This window comes from Sporobolomyces salmoneus (genome assembly GCF_050403485.1).
Source record: "Sporobolomyces salmoneus JCM6883 DNA, S_salmoneus_JCM6883_v1_ctg72, whole genome shotgun sequence".
Classification (NCBI taxonomy): domain Eukaryota; kingdom Fungi; phylum Basidiomycota; class Microbotryomycetes; order Sporidiobolales; family Sporidiobolaceae; genus Sporobolomyces; species Sporobolomyces salmoneus.
Window position 1 is genome coordinate 12649 of NW_027481091.1, and position 21018 is coordinate 33666.

General features: G+C 51.8%; 9 protein-coding genes across 9 annotated transcripts; 7 read left to right on the top strand and 2 right to left on the bottom strand.

Moving 5' to 3' along the window:
- Nucleotides 1-203: 203 nt before the first annotated feature.
- JCM6883_000111 (choline transporter-like family protein) lies at nt 204-2580 on the top strand (the record flags this gene model as incomplete). Its single annotated transcript, XM_076634807.1, has 6 exons — nt 204-1280; nt 1342-1684; nt 1758-2057; nt 2131-2323; nt 2391-2466; nt 2536-2580. 6 exons carry the CDS (start codon nt 204-206, stop codon nt 2578-2580), a joined length of 2034 nt encoding a protein of 677 aa, XP_076485186.1.
- Nucleotides 2581-2791: 211 nt separating this feature from the next.
- DUS1 (tRNA dihydrouridine synthase) lies at nt 2792-5005 on the bottom strand (the record flags this gene model as incomplete). Its single annotated transcript, XM_076634808.1, has 5 exons — nt 2792-3267; nt 3342-3555; nt 3628-4328; nt 4393-4717; nt 4802-5005. 5 exons carry the CDS (start codon nt 5003-5005, stop codon nt 2792-2794), a joined length of 1920 nt encoding a protein of 639 aa, XP_076485187.1.
- Nucleotides 5006-5393: 388 nt separating this feature from the next.
- Nucleotides 5394-6791, top strand: JCM6883_000113 (NIPSNAP family protein; the record flags this gene model as incomplete). The annotated part of the gene is made up of 7 exons (XM_076634809.1): nt 5394-5621; nt 5705-5726; nt 5806-5946; nt 6018-6145; nt 6248-6363; nt 6483-6641; nt 6704-6791. The coding sequence occupies 7 exons, from the start codon at nt 5394-5396 to the stop codon at nt 6789-6791; spliced, it is 882 nt and encodes a 293-aa protein (XP_076485188.1).
- Nucleotides 6792-7034: 243 nt separating this feature from the next.
- On the top strand, nt 7035-9564 carry JCM6883_000114 (uncharacterized protein; the record flags this gene model as incomplete). Its single annotated transcript, XM_076634810.1, has 12 exons — nt 7035-7303; nt 7373-7495; nt 7566-7593; nt 7659-7867; nt 7928-7969; nt 8059-8081; nt 8152-8556; nt 8635-8663; nt 8743-8883; nt 9007-9125; nt 9189-9371; nt 9435-9564. 12 exons carry the CDS (start codon nt 7035-7037, stop codon nt 9562-9564), a joined length of 1701 nt encoding a protein of 566 aa, XP_076485189.1.
- A 1367-nt stretch (nt 9565-10931) lies between these two features.
- JCM6883_000115 (hydroxymethylglutaryl-CoA lyase) lies at nt 10932-12238 on the top strand (the record flags this gene model as incomplete). Its single annotated transcript, XM_076634811.1, has 4 exons — nt 10932-11180; nt 11252-11743; nt 11807-11863; nt 11936-12238. The coding sequence occupies 4 exons, from the start codon at nt 10932-10934 to the stop codon at nt 12236-12238; spliced, it is 1101 nt and encodes a 366-aa protein (XP_076485190.1).
- A 125-nt stretch (nt 12239-12363) lies between these two features.
- JCM6883_000116 (v-SNARE domain-containing protein) lies at nt 12364-13306 on the bottom strand (the record flags this gene model as incomplete). The annotated part of the gene is made up of 5 exons (XM_076634812.1): nt 12364-12394; nt 12459-12515; nt 12589-13028; nt 13088-13146; nt 13213-13306. 5 exons carry the CDS (start codon nt 13304-13306, stop codon nt 12364-12366), a joined length of 681 nt encoding a protein of 226 aa, XP_076485191.1.
- A 118-nt stretch (nt 13307-13424) lies between these two features.
- JCM6883_000117 (NAD(P)-dependent oxidoreductase) lies at nt 13425-14951 on the top strand (the record flags this gene model as incomplete). Its single annotated transcript, XM_076634813.1, has 7 exons — nt 13425-13466; nt 13551-14108; nt 14176-14269; nt 14341-14361; nt 14436-14566; nt 14644-14751; nt 14841-14951. The coding sequence occupies 7 exons, from the start codon at nt 13425-13427 to the stop codon at nt 14949-14951; spliced, it is 1065 nt and encodes a 354-aa protein (XP_076485192.1).
- Nucleotides 14952-15626: 675 nt separating this feature from the next.
- PHO89 (Pho89p) lies at nt 15627-18090 on the top strand (the record flags this gene model as incomplete). Its single annotated transcript, XM_076634814.1, has 12 exons — nt 15627-15739; nt 15806-15854; nt 15915-16215; nt 16283-16437; nt 16499-16784; nt 16862-17185; nt 17250-17339; nt 17399-17518; nt 17586-17669; nt 17735-17816; nt 17880-17939; nt 18006-18090. The coding sequence occupies 12 exons, from the start codon at nt 15627-15629 to the stop codon at nt 18088-18090; spliced, it is 1749 nt and encodes a 582-aa protein (XP_076485193.1).
- Nucleotides 18091-18967: 877 nt separating this feature from the next.
- JCM6883_000119 (uncharacterized protein) lies at nt 18968-20959 on the top strand (the record flags this gene model as incomplete). Its single annotated transcript, XM_076634815.1, has 3 exons — nt 18968-20104; nt 20177-20553; nt 20638-20959. 3 exons carry the CDS (start codon nt 18968-18970, stop codon nt 20957-20959), a joined length of 1836 nt encoding a protein of 611 aa, XP_076485194.1.
- Between the last annotated feature and the right edge of the window lie 59 nt (nt 20960-21018).

The window sequence follows — 21018 nt, forward strand, 5'->3', positions numbered from 1 at the left end:
CGCTCTCTCAGGGAGTTCTTCCTGATCGGCGTAGCGAGAGAGATGTTACGGGCAAGGTCAGCGATAGGGTCAGATTTCGAAGGACGAGGCTCCACACTCCGAATCGAATCGCGTCGATGTTGATCACCTCTTCTTTCCACCATTCGACACTCTACCACTCAGCCCATAGAGTACAACAGCTTCAATCAACACTAGTCTCTTGAATGAACTTCTCGACGTTCGCGAACTCTCTACTTCAATCCCGTCAAGACTCTCTCCACCCTCCTCTCTTCTATTCAACCGCAACCACTCACCCACGGAAACGCACGACTCTCGTAGAGGACGATATCTTGGGGGAGAGCTACGAGGAGGAATTGGAGGCAGAAGGAGGTTCGAGAGATGAACCCGAGGAGGAGTCGGATCGAGACAGACAGACGAGGGGACATGAGAGGAGTGCCTTGGGGCTCTCGAACGTCGTGCCGGCATTCGTCAGTCGCCTAGGAACTGGCACAGCAGCGGGAAGAGGAGGAGGAGGACGAAGAGACGGAGGAAACACGGGATGGAAGCTGTACGAATCCCTCGCAGCGACTCGACAGCTCCCAGCTAGACGGTACGACTTGACTGAGTCAGACGTATCGGAAGAAGACGAGGACGAAGGCCCTTTACCCGGAACTTTTCTCTCGAAATCGTCTCCAAGTCCGCCTCCTCATTCAGCGCCGAATCTACATCCAATGAATGAACCCCTCATGGGTAGGCGGACTCTATTCGTCTATCCGATCAGACCGACCACAGAGTCGCCCAATTCGGGAGGAGGAGGAGTTAATTCACCGTCGCGAGAATTGTATCGAGATTCAGTTTGGATCGCAATCTATGGTTTATCCCTCGCTTCGACCGTCTTCATCTCCATCAAGGCGTACTTGTCGATACCATCAGCTCCAGCTACTTCACGACCTCCACCATCTCGCGATTATCCATCGTTACTCTCGACGACTCCTCTCTTTCTCATCCTTTCCCTCCTCTCTCTCCTCACTTCGACCCTCGCCTTGTGCTTACTCCTCGCACTCCGTCGAGCTCTCCGTCCTCTCCTCAGTATCTCGATCTTCGTCGGCCCTTTCCTCTTCTCTCTAATCGGATTCATAGCATTCGGAGCGAGTTTCGGCGACAGAGGGGTCGAACGCGACCGAGGATGGAAAACCGGGATGAGGGTATTCGCTTGCGGCTGTGTTGCTATGAGCTGGCTGTTGGGAAGAGCGAGTATCAAACGACGGAAAGAACTGAATCGAGCGATCTTGGTCGGAGAGGTACGCATCTGAATCCACTCCTCTGTGGTCTTTGCACTGACTCGATTGTTCTGGGGAGCAGCTCGCGTGTCAGACGATCATCCATCACCCACCGTTGATTCTCCTCGCTCTGACCTTGTCTTTCGTTTCGACCCTCCTCTCGCTACCGTTTTTAACCCTGATCACCTCCCTCCTCTCGCTCTCCGCTTCTCATCCGAAACTCGCTGCCTATGGATCGAGCTTCGTCCTCTTTACCTACGTTTGGACATTGGCCTTGATGAGAGGCATTGGGAAAGCTACGACAAGCGGAGTTGTCGGAACTTGGTATTTCGAGGGGCAGGATCGAGAAGCTGAGGCTTTAGAATTGGGCGAAGGGGAGGAGAATGTTGGACCGAGCACAGTTCAAGTAACACAAGCTGCTTTCGGTGAGTTCTCCTGCCCCATGCCCACAATTGGAGAAAGCTGATCGATTGCGCAAATAAACGATAAACTACACAGCGAGGGCGAAAGGACCTTCCCTCGGCAGCATCCTCTTCTCTGCCCTCCTAACCACCCTGTTTCAAACTCTGTCGACGCTCCTCCGATCTCTCTCTCGCCTCTTGCGGCGCTCTTCTCTACCGACATTCCTCTCGCCGCTAACTTACCTCATCCCGATCTGCGACTTTCTCTCGGGTTGGACTAGCTGGTTCAACGGTTACACGACAGTCTATATCGGATTGACCGGGAAGACGGCGGGACAGAGTGCGAAAGAAGTGGCGGGGATTATGTTTGCGAACAGAGCTTCGAATATTCGAGATAGTAAGCTCCGCTACGGCTTCCCAATCAATCTGGCTGTGTCGAGCTAATCACGATGCTTTTCGTCGTGTGCCAGCTACTCTACTTCGACTACTTTTGACTCTTACCTTGTCGCCTCTCACCCTTCTTCCTTCTCTCGTTTCTTTCCTAATCCTCTCGACTTCATACCTCTCTCCGTCTTCCGGGGGTTATGCACCGATATTTGCGGTCCTGAGTGTCGTCGTACCAGCTTGGACAGGTCGAGTCGTGCTAGGATTGGTCACGGATGCGTGAGTCCAGCTCAGTCTGCTCATCACCATTTAGAAAACTGGACCGAACCGACAATGTGCATAACAGGGTCGACACGCTCTTCATAGCGACTCATCTGGACGCAGAGAACGAAGAGAAGAGTTGTCAGAAAGCCGCTGAAGCTGTGAGTGATTCGCTTCCTCTTCTCCTTGCCTCCATTTCCCAGTTTAATCTGACGGTCTCCCGCGTACAGTTCGGAGAACCCGAACGGGATACTCTCGCTACATCTCTCACCTAGCCTATTCATTCTTCTGTCTTTTGTTGTTGAAACTTTGCTACCTTACTCGAACCTGTGTCATGCTGATTCTGCGTCATTTTCTCTTTTCGCGAACCAAGTCAACCTTTCCGACCGCCGACTTGGCGCACAGCGAGCACAAGTAGGTAAAGAGCAATCTAATATGACAACAAATCTATGACTGCGGGAGCTGAAAGAGAAAGGGAAAACAATGCTATGCGACTTCTTCTTCGCGAGTAGAACCCTCTGCCTCTCCCTTAGCCTCTTGTTCCAATTTCCTCTTCTCTTCTCTTTCCTTCCTCTTCTTCTCCGCCAGCTCTCGATCTCTCAACTGATTCTCCCTCGCCTTGATCTTTCCTTGTTCCTTCTTCTTCTGCTTTGAAGCTTTCATTTCGTCACTTCTGATCTTCGCTTTCATTTCCTTATCCTCGTGGAACTCGCACTTGAACTTTGATTCTTCGTCTCCAGCCAGGGATCGGAGAGCTGCACAGCAAGCCTTGCAAGCGAGATTCGAGCACTTTGTCGATCCGGAATTCGAACAAGGTTTCGGAAGATCAGTCGAAGCTGTCGGGAGTTTGGGTAGCGCGGGGGAAGAGAGAGTCGTGTGATTTGAACAGAGAGGGTTCGAGATATTTGCTGAGCCGTTGACGGTCGCCTCCGAGTCGAGAGTGGTTTTTGAGCGTTTCGAATCTGGCGTTCAGGGTCACTCTCGTCAACTTATAGAGCTCATTCATTGCCTACTCTGCAGTAGACGAGAGACTTACCGAGGACAGGTTCTTCCTGTTCCGCTCTTTTCCTCTTCGCCTCGAGATCTACCTTTTTCAACTCTGTTTCTTCCTTTTCGTTCTCTGGTTTGGTCGCTCGCAAGTAGGGTTGGCAGTGAGAGTAAGGGACGACTCCAGAGTAAAGCGAATCGACTTCTTGCTGTGTGAGAGGTCGATACGAACCTGAAGGAAGGAGAGAAGTTTCGAGATCCGACTGTGGTACGCGAAAATTGCGTCAGTTCAGGTTCACGCTCAAGAGATCCAGGTTGATGAGATGATGGCTCACCTTGAGAAGAGACGTGAACTCTTCTACCCATTTAACATATTCGCCGACTTTCTCCTTGTACTCCAATCCTTTCTGTCCAGCTTTTCCCAACTTTTCCCTCATGTCGGTGTGCCTTCCCTCTGCCCATATCGGTCTGAACATCTTGTACAGGTGCGCCTTGATCGCCGAAGTCGCCGTTTGAGTTCCGTTCGGGATTGTGAGAACGATCGCGAGGTATTGAGCAGCGAGATAAGGAGCCGGAGCGTACGCGGCCTGCGACATATCCCATTCTCCTTCCAACTGACTATCACACTCCTCGATTGCTTGTCTCATCTCGGGCGAAAGGTTCGAAAGGTATTGACGACCTTGTTGAGAATTCGAAGGGTTGAACAGCATCGGGTTGTAGAGGTTTCCTTCGGCGCTCATTAATCCGTTCGCTCCCGTCTCTTCGAGGCACGATTCGACTTCCTTCGAACCAGGTACTCCTCCGTTTGCGAGAACCGGAATCTTTGGTTGAACGAGCTGAACGACTTGCTTGATCTTCTCCCAAGACGCCAATCCGGTTAACTGCCCTTTCATTTCCCTCGTTCGACCGTGCAGAGTGAGGATTTGAGCACCAGAGGCGAAGACGTGGGAGGCGTAGGATAAAGTTTTCGATAGAGTTGGGAAACAACGGATCTTGGCCGTGACTGGAATCGATAAGTTTTGATGCAGATGAGAGACTGCGCGAGACGGAAAGCGTTACCGACGTTATCGTCTCCCAGATCAGATGAAGAATGTACTGACTCATCGACCTGATCAAATCCCACTCTTCCATCAAGAACGCGCCGTATTTCCCTCTCCTCGCGATTCCCTGAGGACAACCGAGATTGAGATCTACGGCGTCGCACTTGCCCACTACCTTTTGAGCACTCTCCAACCACTGATCCTTGTCGTTCGCACAGAATTGTACGATCAGGGGACGGTCGTAAGGGGCGACACCTTCGATCGAACCGGGCGAGAGGTCAAACATTTCGTGTTGGTACTTGGGTTGACTCGAGAAGAGGGCGGCATGGAACATTGGCGTATAGCATAGGTTGGCTCCGTAGAGACGAGACAGGATCCGCCATGCCTGGAAGTACGGGAACGTGAGGAAGAGGCAGAAAAGTAAAATCAGAAATTGCCCGTTCGCAAAAGATGGTCAGGACGAGCTTACGAGTTCACTTTGATCCACCATGGGTGCGACGACATACTTGGGTTCTCCCATGTCCTTCCACAGATCGTATCCGCCGAGTTTGTCGATTTCTGTTTTTGGTGGAACTTCCATCTCATCAGTCGTGATCAACTTGACATCGCCTTCTCCCTCTTTGCTGAGTTCATGCGAATGAGCTCCGAATGACGCTGCTGGAGTCGAGGACATGGGGCGGCGAAGAGGAAAAAGTTGAGGGAAGAAAAGATGAGACGAAGGAAGAGGAGTTCGAGGTCGGACCAGCCGAGACGTTGCAGAGATTGTCTGGCGGGTGAGAATCTTGCTTGCTCGCGGGAGAATGAGGAGTTGGAGTCAAGTGTTGAGAGAAGAGAGCTTTCTTCTCTCCCGATTGGCCGACTCGAATTCTCGCATTTTCGGAAATTTGAGTGTGCAGCTTGCTCGACCCCTTAGGTGTGAACTTTGCGCTCGAAGCACTCACACTCGTTCCGCAAGCTCCGAGGTTCTGTACCCAAATTCCCTCACAAAAGTTCTTCCGCGATCCCCACTTCTTGCCTTTTCGCCCTTCACCTCTCTCGATAAGTATAATCCGGAATCGAACATGACTAGACCTTCGATGCTACGACCACTCGCTCGACCTTTCATCTCCTCTTCCTCCCACTCCACTCCCGTTTCAAAGTTCCGACTTTCTCCCCACTCCGAAGTTCGAGGTATCGTCAGTTCACCTCAATTGGGAGCGGTCAAGGATGCGATCTCGGCAGTGTTGCACGGTAGTGAGGAAGCGAGAACTGAAGCCGGAAATCAACATTCACGCCTTGTCGGAAGACATGTGAGAATTTCTCCTCTGCGAAAGTTTTCACAACCCGTCTACTCCCGCCAACTGACTCTTATTCCACCCTTTTCGTGTCTTAGAAATACGTCTACGAGTTCCAGAGTGAGCTGATCTCTTTCGACAGGCTCATTCGAGCATAGTTCGCTCATACTGAAATTCTTTCCTCTTTCTCTCTCGCTAGAACACAAGGTACACCCTCAATACGTCGAAAAGTACAAGTCTTTGATCGCAGATTACTACAAGGGAATCCATACGTCGTCCGACTTCGAGGCTCGATTGACAGGAAGCTGGGAAGTCGTCGTCGGAGAAGTCGATTCTTTCGGTACGCCTTCAACTCCTTTCAGAGTGCAACTTTACCCCGGAGCTGACAGACTTCGTGACGCTTCCATGTAGTACATGTCTTTGAGTACGATGGGATGCCCGGATTCGAACAGACGAAGCACGCGATTCGTGAAAGTAAAGGTCATACCACTTTCTTCAACAAGGAGATTCTACCTTTGGTTCAAAGCAGAACCAGTCAGGTGAGCCCCTCTCTCTCTCTTGGATTCTGAAGGGCGCGCTCGCTCTGTCTGCAATGCAGGAAATAGAGAGGACGGTGCTAACGACATTGCGATCGATCGAAGCTCAATACCGAGTTCAAGTTTTGGCAAGTTTCGCCGCCGGGTGAGAAAGGAGGGATCTTTGAATTGAGGACGTATGATATCAAGCCTGGAGCGTTGTTGGAATGGGAGCACGAATGGTAAGTGTGCAGTTTTCGTCCTTTTCCTTCTGCTCTCGCTCCTTCCCACGATAGCCTCTCTCTTTCGCTTCTCCCCGGACGTCCCCAAGCTGAACTATCTCTCGTGTCTCTGTGTATAGGAGAGTTGGACTCGAAGCTCGACTCAAATCTGGACATTACCCCGTCGGAGCTTGGTTCTCTCAAGTCGGAAAACTTCACCAAGTGCACCACTTGTGGCAGTATCAATCGATGGAGGCTCGTAGACTCAAGAGGGAAGAGAGCTGGAAGATTGATGGATGGTAAGTCGCACTTTCTTTCGGAAATCAAGAATGGGAACTGATGATCGTTACTCGTTGACCAGGTCCGGAACCGTTTCGAAGACGGTGCGTTTGACGAAACACATGCAAAGCAACATTCTCAGGCCTCTACCCTTCAGCCCTCTCCGTTAGTCCGTGTACACCTTGAAGAGCCTCGGAGCAAATTGTACGAATTTTAGTTCTTTTAGTTTTGTTTTCGCAGTTCCTTTCGGTGTATTGTATGAGTTCGTGAATACTCCCATTGCTCCGCTGCGTTTCCAGAGTGAGTTGTTCTGTGTGCGCTCAGAGGCGAAGGGATGCCGACAGACGGTTCTGACTTCCGGGTAGCGGGGAAGTTAATCTTGTTCCTTCTCACATCACTCATATCCCTCAACCATGTCTCGCTTACTAAGGCTACCTACTCTTGCACGTTCGGTCTCAACCGCGACCGCGTCTAGACGAGGTCCAGCACTTGCCCCCACACAAAGTTTACCTCGGATCGCTTCTTCAATCGATACCACTTCTGCCGAGTTCAAAGCCCGTCAAGACGACATGAATCTACTCGAGAAGGATCTGAAGCACAGGTTGAAGAGGGTCTACGGTGGAGGTGGAGAGAAGGCTCGAGAGCGAGCAAAGGGGAAAGGGAAGTTACTCGTTCGTGAAAGGTGAGTCTGCCCTTGTTCGATACTAGAGTTCAGACTGCTGATAAGAGTCAACGAATGAGCGACGGATAGAATTGACGTATTATTGGATCCGTTTTCACCCTTCCTCGAACTTTCGCCTTTAGCGGCAGAAGGATTGTACGGAGACAAAGTACCTGGTGCGGGAATAGTTACGGGAATCGGTAGAGTCAATGGGTGAGCTGAGATCTCACGCCTCCCACGATTACTACGAAAGAAGCTGACAAGCGGTGAGAGTTTCGCACAGAACCGAAGTCATGATCGTCGCAAACGATGTCAGCACATTTGTTCTCAGCACTCTCGCGAGTCGAGTTGATCATTCATTCCTTGCTTGTGTCAGGCGACGGTGAAGGGCGGGTCATACCATCCGATCACGGTCAAGAAACACCTCCGAGCTCAAGAAATCGCTCAACAGAACAAACTTCCTTGCGTCTACCTCGTCGAGAGTGGAGGAGCCGCTTTGCCATTCCAGAAAGACGTCTTCCCCGACAAGGAGCATTTCGGACGAATTTTCTACAACATGGCGAGAATGAGTGCCGAGGGAATTCCGTCAGTCCATGTCTCAACACCTCTCTTCTACGTGACGATGATCTGACAATACTCTCACAGACAAATCGCGGTCGTCCATGGAATTAGCGTTGCTGGAGGAGCGTGAGTTAGGCGTTTCCTTCCGTTCCTTCGGACCCTGGCGTCCTCGAACTGACTCTTCTCCATTTTCTTCTCCCTTTCTTTGCCTCCAGCTACGTCCCCGCGATGGCTGACGGTAAGCTATAGCGCACTTCCTTGGGCGGACGCACCAAGTGAACTGACGAACCGAGTCCGCTGTTCTTCAGAAAACATTATCGTTGCGAAAGCGGGAACGATCTTTCTCGCAGGACCTCCACTCGTCAAAGCCGCTCTCGGAGAAGTTGTCGACTCTGAGACGCTCGGAGGAGGAGACATGCACGCCCGTGAAAGTGGAGTCGTCGATCACTTGGCTACTTCGGATTCTCACGCTCTTGCGATCGCTCGAACTACGGTCGCTACCCTCGCTACTGTATCGAACCATCGTCTACCTACCTCAGATTCCTTGGAGGAGATCGAAGAGCCAATTTACGATCCGAAAGAGTTGGGAGGCGTTACGGGTACGAATCTGAAGAAGTCGTGGGACATGCGAGAGGTCATCGCGAGGACGGTCGATGGAAGTCGGTTTGCTGAGTGGAAAGCCGAATGGGGGGACACGGTTGTTACGGGTTTCGGTCAGTTCTCTTTTCGCGAAACGAAAAAGTTTGAAGAGGGCCAATGACTCACTGTTCTCGCTTGTCGATACTTCACAGCGAAAGTACATGGTCACCAGGTCGGAATAGTTAGTGATTCTCTATCTATTAGTCAGCTCGCTCGGAACCCCCGTACTGACTCAGGTTTCTCGCACGTCGACTCCATAGATCGCAAACAACGGAATTCTCCTCTCTCCTTCGGCCTTGAAGGCTACCCATTTCATCCAACTGTGCGAGCAACGAGGAGTTCCGATCGTCTTTCTCGTCAACATCTCGGGATTCATGGTCGGTACTGCTGCTGAGAAAGGAGTGAGTCTTCTTTCCCTCTTTTCGCTTTTACGGATCCTTTCCTCTCGCGTCTGCGAAGTCGACTTCGTTTCCGACGAAATCACCTGTATCTCGATATATTTACTGACTTTTCGTCGAGCTCAGGGCATCGCTAAGAACGGAGCTAAGCTAGTTCGAGCAGTCGCTGCGACGTCGTGTCCCAAAATCACGATACTCGTCGGAGGATCTTACGGCGCTGGAAATTATGGGATGGCCGGTCGAGCGTAAGTCTCTTGTTCTCCTTTTCTCGTGACAGCGTCATCTGATTTCGCACTTGCCATCTCCAGTTCTTCACCTCATTTCCTCTTCACTTGGCCTTCGTCTCGAGTCTCGGTTATGGGAGGCGATCAACTTCAATCTGTCATGGAAACGGTATCGTCGAAGCGAACGAAGGAGGAAGAGGAGAACACGATGAAACTGAAGGCACAAATCGAGAAAGAAAGCGAGGCAATTTTCGGTACCGCTAGATTGTAAGTTTTCGTCTCTCTCGCCTGTCAACGCCCTCAAATGCTGATACGGCTTATTTATCACAGATGGGACGACGGAATCATCTTGCCTTATCAAACGAGGGATGTTTTGGGTCTCTCGCTCGGGGTCGTTACGAAGAGCTGGGATCCCAGAGAACGAAAGAATGCTGGGAACTTTGGAGTATTCAGGATGTAACGCTCGTAATATCTTTCTCTTGTGTGTCTCTGCACCGCTCGGTGTCTCTGGGTCTCGAGGTAAAGCTATTGAGAACTCGCTATAGGGAGAAAAGTATTGCAAAGTTGCTCGGCGTCGGAACGATCGTGGGCTAATCAAATCGTCGAGAGCACAGCACGGGCAACTGGGTGGTATCTCGACACGGCGAGCGACTGCATCCCGAGGTAATTATTCTTGAACAATGCCTTCAAGACTTTGGAGAGCTCGAGCGCTTTCTCATCGATTTCAACCCTCTACAGACAGGCACACGATTGCTCATTAGAGAGGATCCGTCAATATAGCGACAAGCGCTTACCAGGTCGTCTCGAGGCTTCGCGCGATCTTGTAGAAAATTTTGTCTTCGAGTCCGTGCCCAAGTATTCCTTCCAAGTGTAAATGATCATCTCGAGTCTCTCCACTTCGACGTCGCAGCCCAGTACCTTTCTGCTCGCGTCCCGGGCCATCTGTGACTCGGTTCCGTCTGTGAAGGGGGGCAACATTAGACTATGAACAGTGCATCTCTCAGATGTGCGAAGAGAACTCACAGTGCTCGCCAATTCGTTTGGCAACTTCTTCCGCCTTTTCTTTCGAGCGTTTTGCCTTAGTCAACTCTTTCTTGTGATCTCCCAGCGTGTAGGAAATCCCGATGGAGCTCTTGAAGACCCTCGAGTTCGAGAGGATCGCATCTGAACCGCACGACGTTTTTCAGTCGGTGGCTCACGAGAGCCGAGCGGAATCACGTGCACTGCTGTTTTAGCTCGTCGTACTCTTGGAACATCTTGAGCGCTGCCGCCTGGAAAGATAAGCTCAATGTAAATCCTTGGTCAAACAGCCAGAGAAGACGAAGACCCTCTTACCAGTTGGCTCTTGCGCGAAGGATCCCTACATTGACTCTCTACAGAGCAGTTGAACCCAGGGTAAGTGACTGAAGACCCAGGGAGGTCCGCGCAATGAACAGATGGACGTACCTTCAATCCTAACACGCTCGCGCGTGATCTCTGGCCTCCCAAAGAGATCAGGATTGTAGGACATGTCGTCGGCACACTGGAGATCACGACAAAAGTAGAAGAGAGAATGAGAGAGACGAACAAGGACCGAGATTTTTTCACTGAATCTCCCCGCACAGACCTAGCAGGAGTTGCGCTCGGATTTATCTGCTACCACGTGGGCGTCGTGGGACTGAGCTCTCGACAGGGCTTGATGTTACAAGTGGGTTTGGTCAACTCAAGACCCTCAAACGCTCAGACCGTGACGACTCTGACGAGTCTTCGGCTTGCCTTTCTCCATTTCTTCCCCGCCTACATCTTCCTCGCCTCGCTCTCCTGAGGACCTCCTCCGAACCTTCACATATGCTTCACACGATACGTACGGCCAGCTCGCGTCGCGTCCGAACCCCAAAGTCGATTCTTCCCCTCACACAACGCAATTCTTCCTCTCTCTCGCTCAAACCGGTCAAGATAGTCGAAGTGGGACCTCGGGACGGTTTACAGAACGAAAAGAGACACCTCAAGACTGAACTCAAGGTCGAACTGATCGAGAAACTGGTGGGAGCTGGATGTAGAGATGTAGAGTCGGGTAGCTTTGTCTCCCCGAAATGGGTAAGCTAGCTCGCCCAGGAGAGCTCTATGGGACTATACTAACTGTAGGACGAATCTCATAGGTCCCGCAGATGGCATCGACACCCGAAGTACTCACTTCCCTTGCACTCTCCCAACTTCGCGAAACCTATTCCTCCCTGTCTCTCCCTGTTCTCGTTCCAAATGACCGAGGTCTCGACTCTCTCTTCTCCCTCCTCGACGCGAATCCTTCGGCAGCTCCCCCCCTTACGAACGAAATCGCAGTCTTTGTCGCTGCTTCGAACGGATTCTCCAAGGCGAATCTCAATTGCACCGTCTCTGAATCACTTGCTAGGTTGCCCTCAATCATCGAACGAGCACGAGGCCGGGGTCTGAGAGTGAGAGGGTACGTATCGACCGTGCTGGGGTGTCCTTTTGACGGAAAGGTCGATCCAAAAAGTCCCGCAAACGTCGCGAAAGAGCTGCTTGATATGGGAGTGTACGAAGTGAGTCTGGGAGACACGATTGGAGTTGGTGTACCACAGGGATGGGAAGCATTAGTGAACGAGTGTGAGAGACTGGGGGTTGGGGCAGACAAACTTGCGGTAAAATCTCACGACTAGCTTTTCCCGGCGATACTGCACTGACAGTCTCAACGAGGAGTCCAGGCGCATTGTCACGACACGTACGGAACGGCTCTTGCGAATGTCCTTCACTACGTCAAGGTTTGTTTTCTCTCTTCGTCCGCCTTTCTCGTGGAAGCCAATTTCAACTGACGATAACCTGTTCCCTCGCAGACCCTCGGTATCACAACAGTGGATTCCTCAATCTCGGCACTCGGAGGTTGCCCTTATTCTCCCAACTCGACCGGAAACGTTTCGACCGAAGATGTTCTCTACCTCCTCTCGTGCTCGAATGTGCCGACAACCCTGATTCCAAATCCGATGCCTTCTGAACAGTTGATCGAGGAGAACGAAACGTTTGCAAAGCTGTGCGAGACGGGGGAATGGATATCGAGGGAATTGGGTAGAGAGAACGGGAGTCGAGTAGGGAAAGCTTGGCGACAGAGGAGAGAGCGGGCCGAGAAGATGAAATCGTAGAGATGGAAGTTCGTCAATAGTATTGGCACCGAGGGTCTATCCTGACACGACAGATGAAGAAGAGAAGTACAGCTTGGAAACAACAATGGAGAACGAAAAGGGAGAGAATGGAAACCGAGAGGAAATCAGGTTAGCTTGCGCCATAGGATGAGCCCACTATGAGAGACGCCACACGAGTCAGATTGCATGACGAGGAAGGGAGAAAGAGAAGGAGGCTCACATGAGGGTGACGAGGACTACGATAAAGATTCCAATCGTGATCCTCTGTCGGTATGCGCTGATCGGAGCAGATAAAGAGAATCAGTTCGTGGTCCGAATGATAGGAAGGACGCGGAAAACGCCAGACTAACGTTCTGATCATCTTTGTGATCGTTCGACTCGCTCGATTGACGCTCACGTCGGCTTCTTCCAGGCTCTCGTTCGCACCTTGCAGCTGAATCCTCTGCCCGATCAAGCTGTTCAAGACTCCTTGGCCGATCTCCTCGTTCTCTGCTGCGAGCCTTTGAGCATTGTCTAACCGATTCGAGGACGTATTGAGCGTTTGAGTCGAGTTGAGTAATCTCTGTCGCTGTTGTTGACCCGTCGAACCAACCTCGTCGTTCTCCTCGTCGTCAGATCCTCCGATATCATAGGCCGAATGGGTTGGTCTAGTCGAGAGGAGCAAATCTCGATCCGAAATCGTCTCGAGATGTTGAAGTTTCGAACGCCAACTTTTGAGTTGCGCCTTCGCGGACCGCACGAGGATAGATTGCTTCGGGTTCGACTTTGCCGTCAACTGCATTTGCTCAATCTGTCGAGAGAGTAAGAGGGTGTCAGCTCGATACGGGAATCGACAAGAGGACAACGTACGATCTCATCCGCTTCGTCCAAATCTCTATACGTTCTCCGTACACCAGACTTGCGTTCCTCTGTAACGACCGAGCGCCTGCGTGAGCTGACAAGAGCGCGAAGTGATGAGGGGAGAGACAACTCACCTCCTCTCAACTTGGGCAGTTCCTGATCCAGTTTCGCATTGATCGATTGTTGCAGACTGAGGTATTCATTGTTGTACGAGTCGAACGAAGTCATGATTCGAAGTTGGACAAAGTCAGGTTCGGTGACGCAAGATGGGAGATTGTCGACCCTCTCCCTCCTTCTCCTCTTCCACTTCACTTGACTTCTCGCTTCACGACAATACAAGAACACAATGGGAAGATTTCAATGCGAAAAGGTCGGCTTCATCGGACTCGTGAGTGACCTGTTTCTCCTCGCTCTCGGTGAAATCGATCAACTTTAGCTGATTCTTGACTGATGGTTACGTTGACCGGGATAGGGAAACATGGGGTCACCGATGGCGTTGAACCTCGCGAAGTGGCTTCACGAGAACGGCAAACCCGCTCTCACCCTCTGGAACAGAACCTCCTCGAAACTGCCTCCGACCTCGCAAACGATTGCGCACGCTCAAAGCCCTCGAGAACTCGCCAGGACCTGCGACGTCGTAGTCACCTCCCTCGCGAACGACGAAGCTGCCGAACAAATCTATGCCGAATTGTTCGAAGGAGCGAAGGACAAACGAGCTGAATGGGGCGAGGAGGGGGAAGCGAGAGCGACCATCTTCTGCGAAACGTCAACTCTTTACCCCAAAACTTCGGGCAAGTTGGAAACTACGGCTTCGAAAATTCCGTGGTGCTTCTACCTTCAAACTCCTGTCTTCGGACCTCCTTCCGCCGCGAAGGAGGCCAAATTAGTGACGGTACTCAGTGGAGACATCTTTGCGAAGCGACATGTCGAAGGGCTCCTCGTTCCGTCGATGGCTCGAAAAATCATCGATGTCGGAGCGAATGTCGAACGAGCTGCGACGTTCAAGCTCTTGGGCAACAGCGTAGTCATTGTGAGTCTTTCTCTCGACCTGCCTCGTCTACGGAAGACAAAGACTCAAGGTTAGGAGTTTTTTACAGGGTGTGATTGAGCTACTGGCAGAGTCGATGACTCTCGCAGACAAATCGGGAGTAGGAAGTGAGCTCCTGTACGAGTTCATCAAAGAGTTCCTTCGTGAGTGTTCTGAATCGTTCTTCTCGCACCTGCTTCAAACGGACTGATCATCATGTCTTGCTCGAATTCAGCTGCACCTTCGTTCATCGGCTGTAAGTGCTGTCTGCTTTCCCCTCCTCCGTCGACACCTATAAGACTGACGTTGCTGGACCTGATCCCTCGATAGACGGGAAGAAGATTCTCGAAAACAGCTTTGAAGGAGAAACTGGCTTCACTGCTACCGGTGGACTCAAAGATGCGCAACACATTCAGAGATTAGCTACCGAACACGGCGCGACTGTACCTGCTCTCGATGTCGTGAGTTTGCTGCCACTAGTACTCGCAAAGCATTTCTCGAGACCTACTTGCTCATATGCCTTTTCTACTCGTTACAGGCTCACCGTCACTTGGTCACCGCTATCGCTCACGGTGGAGGAGATTTGGACTGGTCTTCACTCGTTGCTGGACCTCGCCTCGCAGCTGGACTTTCGCCTTTCACCGGGGTAAGCTCTCCGCTTGATCCGTTCGATTGAGGGACCTTTCTCTTCTGCCTTTTACTGTCCGACTATACTGACGCTAGACTCCGGTTCAGCGCAAGGACTCGCCGCACCATGACACAGGCTTTGGCTCGAACAGTAACGAAGCAAAGGGCAATCTCGAACCTGAATCGGTCGGTGGCATCAAGGAAGTCAAGAATTTCTGAAGGGAGTGAGGTAGCGACAGGAGGCATGAGGAGGTGCATAGTTGATACTTGCAGGGTGTAAATAGAGCATTTCAACCGTAAGGCGAATGAAGGGATTTTGCACGATCGAGCTTAAGTTTTGGTTCACTCAATCGTGTGTCGTTTGATAGCTCGCATGCTTTCCAGCGATGACCGTTGTAGAGGACGCTCGAGCTACAAAGTCATGATCATCGAAATACTCCTCTAGTTGACAATCTTTGCCATCGCCACTCGATCACGCTGCTTCCTTAGCTCAGACGTGCACGAGGGCACTACTGACTAGCTTCGCACGTTCAAAAGGTCAGTCGTGTGCCAGTGCACCTCGAGTGAGGGGAGGACTTGGCCGGACTCGCAAGTTCACACCGATCTCGGTCCGAGCTCGCGAACGTGTGAAAGACACGTCAAAGCAAGTCAAAAGTCTCGAACTCCGATCCCCTTTTTTTTCACCTCCCAAGATATTCTTCTCTTGGCACCAAAAAACGTTTCGACAGAGGTGCACGAACGTGAGCAACGGATAAAATGCCGCCGCTTCTGTTCTCTGTGTCTTGCTTCATTAGTCCTCACCCGCCTTTTCAAGCTCCCGACCCACGACCTCCCAGTCGTCGCCTCCCTCTCTCTCCCTAGTCGTCTCTCCCCTCCGCCGTCGTCAACTTCAAGATGCCTATGCACCAGTACGACTACATTTTCGCCTTCGGGTTGATGTTCTCGCTCCTCGACGCCTACAACATCGGAGCAAACGATGTCGCCAACTCTTTCGCAACTTCGGTAGCGTAAGTCTTCCATCGTTGCACTCACTTCGACAGACAGTGGAGCTAACGAGTTTCGTTCGGAAATAGCTCCAAGTCGCTCACGATGGCTCAAGCTGTTCTCGCTGCTAGTGTCATGGTAAGTCACCTCGAGTTTTTCGGACAGTGAGAGGGAACCTGACATCTTCGCTCTCGATAGGAATTCGCTGGAGCAGTCGCCGTCGGAGCTCGAACTGCCTCGACGATTAAGAACGGAATCATCTCAGCCGGTGCCTTCCAGGACGACGCCGGTATCCAACTACTAGCCTTCACTTGCGCTATCGTTGCATCCGCGTCGTGGTTGATGATTTGCACGAGGTACGGTTGGCCGGTTTCGACTACCTACTCTCTCGTCTCGGCTCTCGCCGGTGTCGGAGTAGCTCTCGGTGGAGTAGACTCGGTTCAATGGGGATGGAACGATGGAAAAGGTTTAGCGACGATTTTCGCGGGTTTCGGTATCGGTGAGTTCTCCCCGTTATTTTCGTACTTCGCATCTCCTAGAGCTGACATCCTGTTCACTACTATCAGCTCCTGCCATTTCTGGTGGATTCGCTGCCGTACTCTACCTCATGGTCAAATTTGGTGTCCTCGTTCGCAAGAATCCCGTTCCCTACGCCCTCGCTTCCGGTCCCTTCTTCTTCTTCCTCGCCGCCGCGGTCATGACCATGTCGATCATCTACAAGGTCAGTTGCTTCCTTCTCTCCCTACCTATCAGATCGATCCTGACGAATTCCGAAAACGCAGGGTTCTCCTTCTCTCGGACTCGATGAACTCGCTCCCGGACCTATGGCTGGTGCGATCGTCGGTACCGCTTCAGTCGTCGCTATCTTCGCCATCCTCTTCTGGATGCCGTTCGTTCACGCCAAGGTCGTCAAGAAGGATTACACTCTTCGCTGGTTCCACTTCTTCCTCGGTCCCGCTCTCTGGTTCCGTCAAGCTCCTGCCGATGCTGGAACGGTCACCGCACCTACTGCCGTCGCTGATTACCGTGTACGCAAGGACGACGATGATGTCCCTGTTAGCGGTCAAGGTGAGTTTAGACCTCTTCCTTTCCCCCATTTCTTCTTCCAAGACCTTCTTCCTGACAATCAACGTTGCTACGTACAGCCTCGGATATCAACAGTCACGATGCCGAATCTGGAGATGCGTCTCGTGATGAGAAGATCTATGAAGACCCGACTCCCGCTCCCAACCAAGCCAGCGTATTGGCCAACGAAGTTGAAAAGGTCGACCCTCACCCTATCGAGGGCGCCTGGGCCGAACCCAAGAACCTCTGGATCATCGCTCGCTACAAGGCTGTTCCCTTCCTCAAGCAAGCCCTCACTGGTGGAATCTTCTACGACATTCACGCTGCGCAAGCGGGTAAGGCTGGTACGAAAGATCATGAACGTATGCGCAAGGTCTACGCTTCCGCTAAGCAATTCCCGAATGGTACGTCTTCGCACCTACTTCTTGTTCTCTCTGGTCTGAAACTGACGACTTTTCACGAAAATAGAAACCGAGGCTACCTACTCTTTCGTTCAAGTCATGACCGCCTGTGTCAACTCGTTCGCTCACGGTGCTAACGATGTCTCGAACGCTGTCGGTGAATTTGAACCGTCTTCATCTTGGTTTCTTCCCAAGCTCACTATCTTTGTTTTGCAGGTCCCTTCGCGGTTATCTACCACACCTGGCGTTACTCTGAGATCGCTGGCCGATCCGCTGAGGTCCCCATCTGGCAACTTGTTGTCTTCGCAGTCATGATTGTCTTGGGATTGGCAACTTGTGAGTTTCTATCGACTTGAGCGCGTGGACTGTTACCTCGGACTGACACGCGTTCGCCCTCGTCTAGACGGTTACAACATTATGAAGGTTCTCGGTAACCGCATCACCCTTAATTCGCCTTCCCGTGGTTTCTCCATGGAACTTGGTGCTGGTGAGCCTTCTCTCTCTCTGCCCTCTCAGCTCGAACATTGCTGATTCGATTCTTCACCTTCCCAGCTATCACGGTCATTCTCGCTTCGCAATACGGTCTTCCCGTCTCCACCACCATGTGTATCACGGGAGCCACCGTCGGAGTCGGGTGAGTTGACAACTCTTCTCTACTTTCGACCTTCAGGCGCTAACGGTTCCTGCTTCTCCTCAGACTCTGCAACGGTGACCTCAAATCGATCAACTTCCGCGCTATTGGATGGATCTTCCTAGGGCGAGTCACATCCCTTCGTTTTTTCTGCTCGTTCGAAACGCTGACCAAAGCTCTCCGCTCGAATAGATGGGTCATCACGGTTCCCGTCGTTGCTACCGTCGCTGGATGTCTTCTCGGTATCATCATCAACGCTCCTCGGTTAGTCAACTAGGTTGTTGACGCGTGTCAAAAAGAAAAAGAACGGTTTTCCCTCCTTCACTCGGACTTCTCCCGGAATCTTCTCTTGTAACTACTCTGCTGTCTTCCGGTCTCTCCTCTGTATCAGTTCACATTCGTTTAGATTTTACGTCGTCATTCATTCGTTCTCATTCGTTCTTTCCATAACGACCGGAGCTGCTGGAGAGTCGACTCTTGAGAGAAAACTAAGGTTTTTCTTCGTCGCCCATCAACGGCAGCTCGACGGATTGTTACCTTTCGCTGCCTAACCTGGCTCTCCGACGCAACGAGCTGCGATGCTTCGAGATATTTTCAGAGCTGGGCTGTCAGACAGTCAGACTTTGACGTCGCAAGAGCGATCGAATTCGCGCACTTTTTCCTCTCCACCATCGCTTCCCCACGTCTCACGATAATCAGAACACAGGGTACAGCAACATCGATCGCTCCTCACACCTGTTGGAAAGCTTGACAGGCTCACAGACCCGCTGTTTTGCACAAGAGATCAAGCGATTCCTGCTAGATCTACCGAACAACAAGGTCAGTCACTATCCTCCTTGTCTAGCTCTATTAGGGGTCAGGGGCATATACTTGCGCAGTCAGTATAGCGCTGGTATCGATAGCGGAGCAAAGGGGGCAGTAACACAGGTCGGGTTGTTGATCTAACAATTTGGCGCCTTGGTCAAGGAAGGAGAACGAGATGGTACCACTATGAGCTCTCTACCCCGTGCAGTCAAACACAGACTGGAGTAGGCGCACGCTGAGCTGACTTTCCTCGCGGTCCATTGCCTTCGTTCTCAGTAGCTTCCTTTCGCCCTCCTCCTCTCGCTCGACCACACGACGAAGAGAACAGAGCCCCAACATTCAACGTCAGGATGAGCTCTCTGTTCATCCAACCGAAGAAGCGTGTTGCGTCGGGTTCTTCTCGATCTCCCATCGAATCCCGCCCTCCTCCTTCAGGCCCTTCCTCCACCTCACACCAAAGCAACGCCTTTACGAATGCGACTGGACACGTACGAGGAGGAGATGTACCACCAGGGCCGAACGGCGGCCGAACTCGACCTTTTCCGCCAGCTCCCCCTCCACCATTTGCCTCTTCCTCCGTCGCGGCTGGACCGTCTCGCAGCAATTCTCTCCCACAACAAGCTTCAGTACCTATTCCCTACGCCTCACTCTCTCCGACAGTCTACCCCGCCGACACAGCGCTCAAAGCGAAACTCGAATCGATCCTTTCTCAAATTCTTCAGCTCTTCAAACTTCAATCCCAGACCCTCGAATCCGCCTCGACTACGACTTCCGGTTCGTTTGAGATGAGTGATTTGGCGAGTGAGGAAGCGGAAGAACTCAGGAAACTCTGGGACGAAGGCATGAGACAGATCAGTGAACGAGAAAGAAAAGAGCGAGAGACGTTGGGGACGGCCGTAGTCGACAATTTGGGAGGATTATTGATGCAGCTGGTGGATCGAATCGGAACGGATTTGGCCGACAAGAAGATCGAAGTCTTGAAACGAGAAGTCGAGGCACTCAAATCTTCTTCCTCGTCCTCTCCTTCTTCTTCTGCACCTTCGACGACGACGACTCAGCCCTCGACCTTCATGGATCGCTCTACGTCGGTCCCTCCGACGAATCAGGCGCTCACAGCCGCTCTCGCGAGGATCGAACAACTCGAACAAAGTCTCGCACGTTCCGACAAAGAACGAGTTCAACTTCGACAGGAAATCGCCGACAAGGACCAGAAGTTCGAGCAGAGGTTGCACGCGTTGGAGAACAAGACAACCGATCCGAGGAGGAGAGCTCAACCAGTCGGAGGCACCACGAGCATTCAATCTCCGGTAACTCAACCAAACGGCGAAGTCGAGAACCTCAGGACAGAGCTTGAACAGCTGAAGGAAAGGTTGAATCGTGCGGAGAGTAGTTTGGGAAAACGCAAGAGGGTGGAAGAGGACGAGAACAGTGTCGAGAACATCAGCCGTCGAGATGTTAAGACGGAACTGGAAGATTTGCAAAACAAGGTCAGTCCGATATTTGCGAGGCTGCATTCGCTCTCGAGGAACCGCTCGCTGACCCCGACTGTTGTGCCGTAGATACAAATCCAGATCGCTTCTTTCGAACTTCCTCTTCCTTCGTCGCCGTCTCACCCAACTCAGCTCCAGCAATCATTCAAAGACCTCTCAGACAGACTCTCTTCACTCCCGGGCAACACGGAATCGGAATCGAACCTACTTCGGGGACTCCACGAATTCATCGCGTCAACAATGTCGGAAACCGATTTCGAAAACCTTTCGTTATTCGACATCACTCCTCTTCTCCGTGACCGTCTCTTCAAAATGTCTGAATCGATCGGTTCTCTCGAGGATACGACGACGAAACTCGACAAGGCGAGCCAAGGCCAATCGAAACAGTTGCAAACGCTGTACGACAAATTGAACGAGATGAAACCTCTTTTGAACTACTTTGAAAAGTGAGCTCCCGTTCTTCTCCTCTCTCCTCCGTCCCTGTGTACGCTTAGCTGAAAATGACTTGAAATTGTCGGAAGACTCTGCAGGAAGGCTCTACCAGGCAACGAGAATGGAGCGAATTCGACCGGCGAACAACCTTCGGGAGGGTCGAATTCGCAGTCCGCTCGAGATCAAAACGGCGTGAGGGCAGAGTCATCAGGAGCCGGTGTGAAGTCGGCAGAAGAAGATTCACCGATGGAAGAGAGCGAAGACGAAGAGACGGTAGCAGTCGCAAAGCAACTCGTCGGAGCGAACGGGTCAGGCGCAGGAGGAGGAGGAGGAGCTGGTGGTTCAGTCTCAGCGACGAACGGCGGAAGGGAGAAGTCGACCGGTTTTGCGGAAGGTGACAGTGGAGACGAAGGATCTTGAAAATCTAATTCAGTGACTCTTGCTCTCCCCTTTCTCGTCCAGAACATCCACGCACGCTC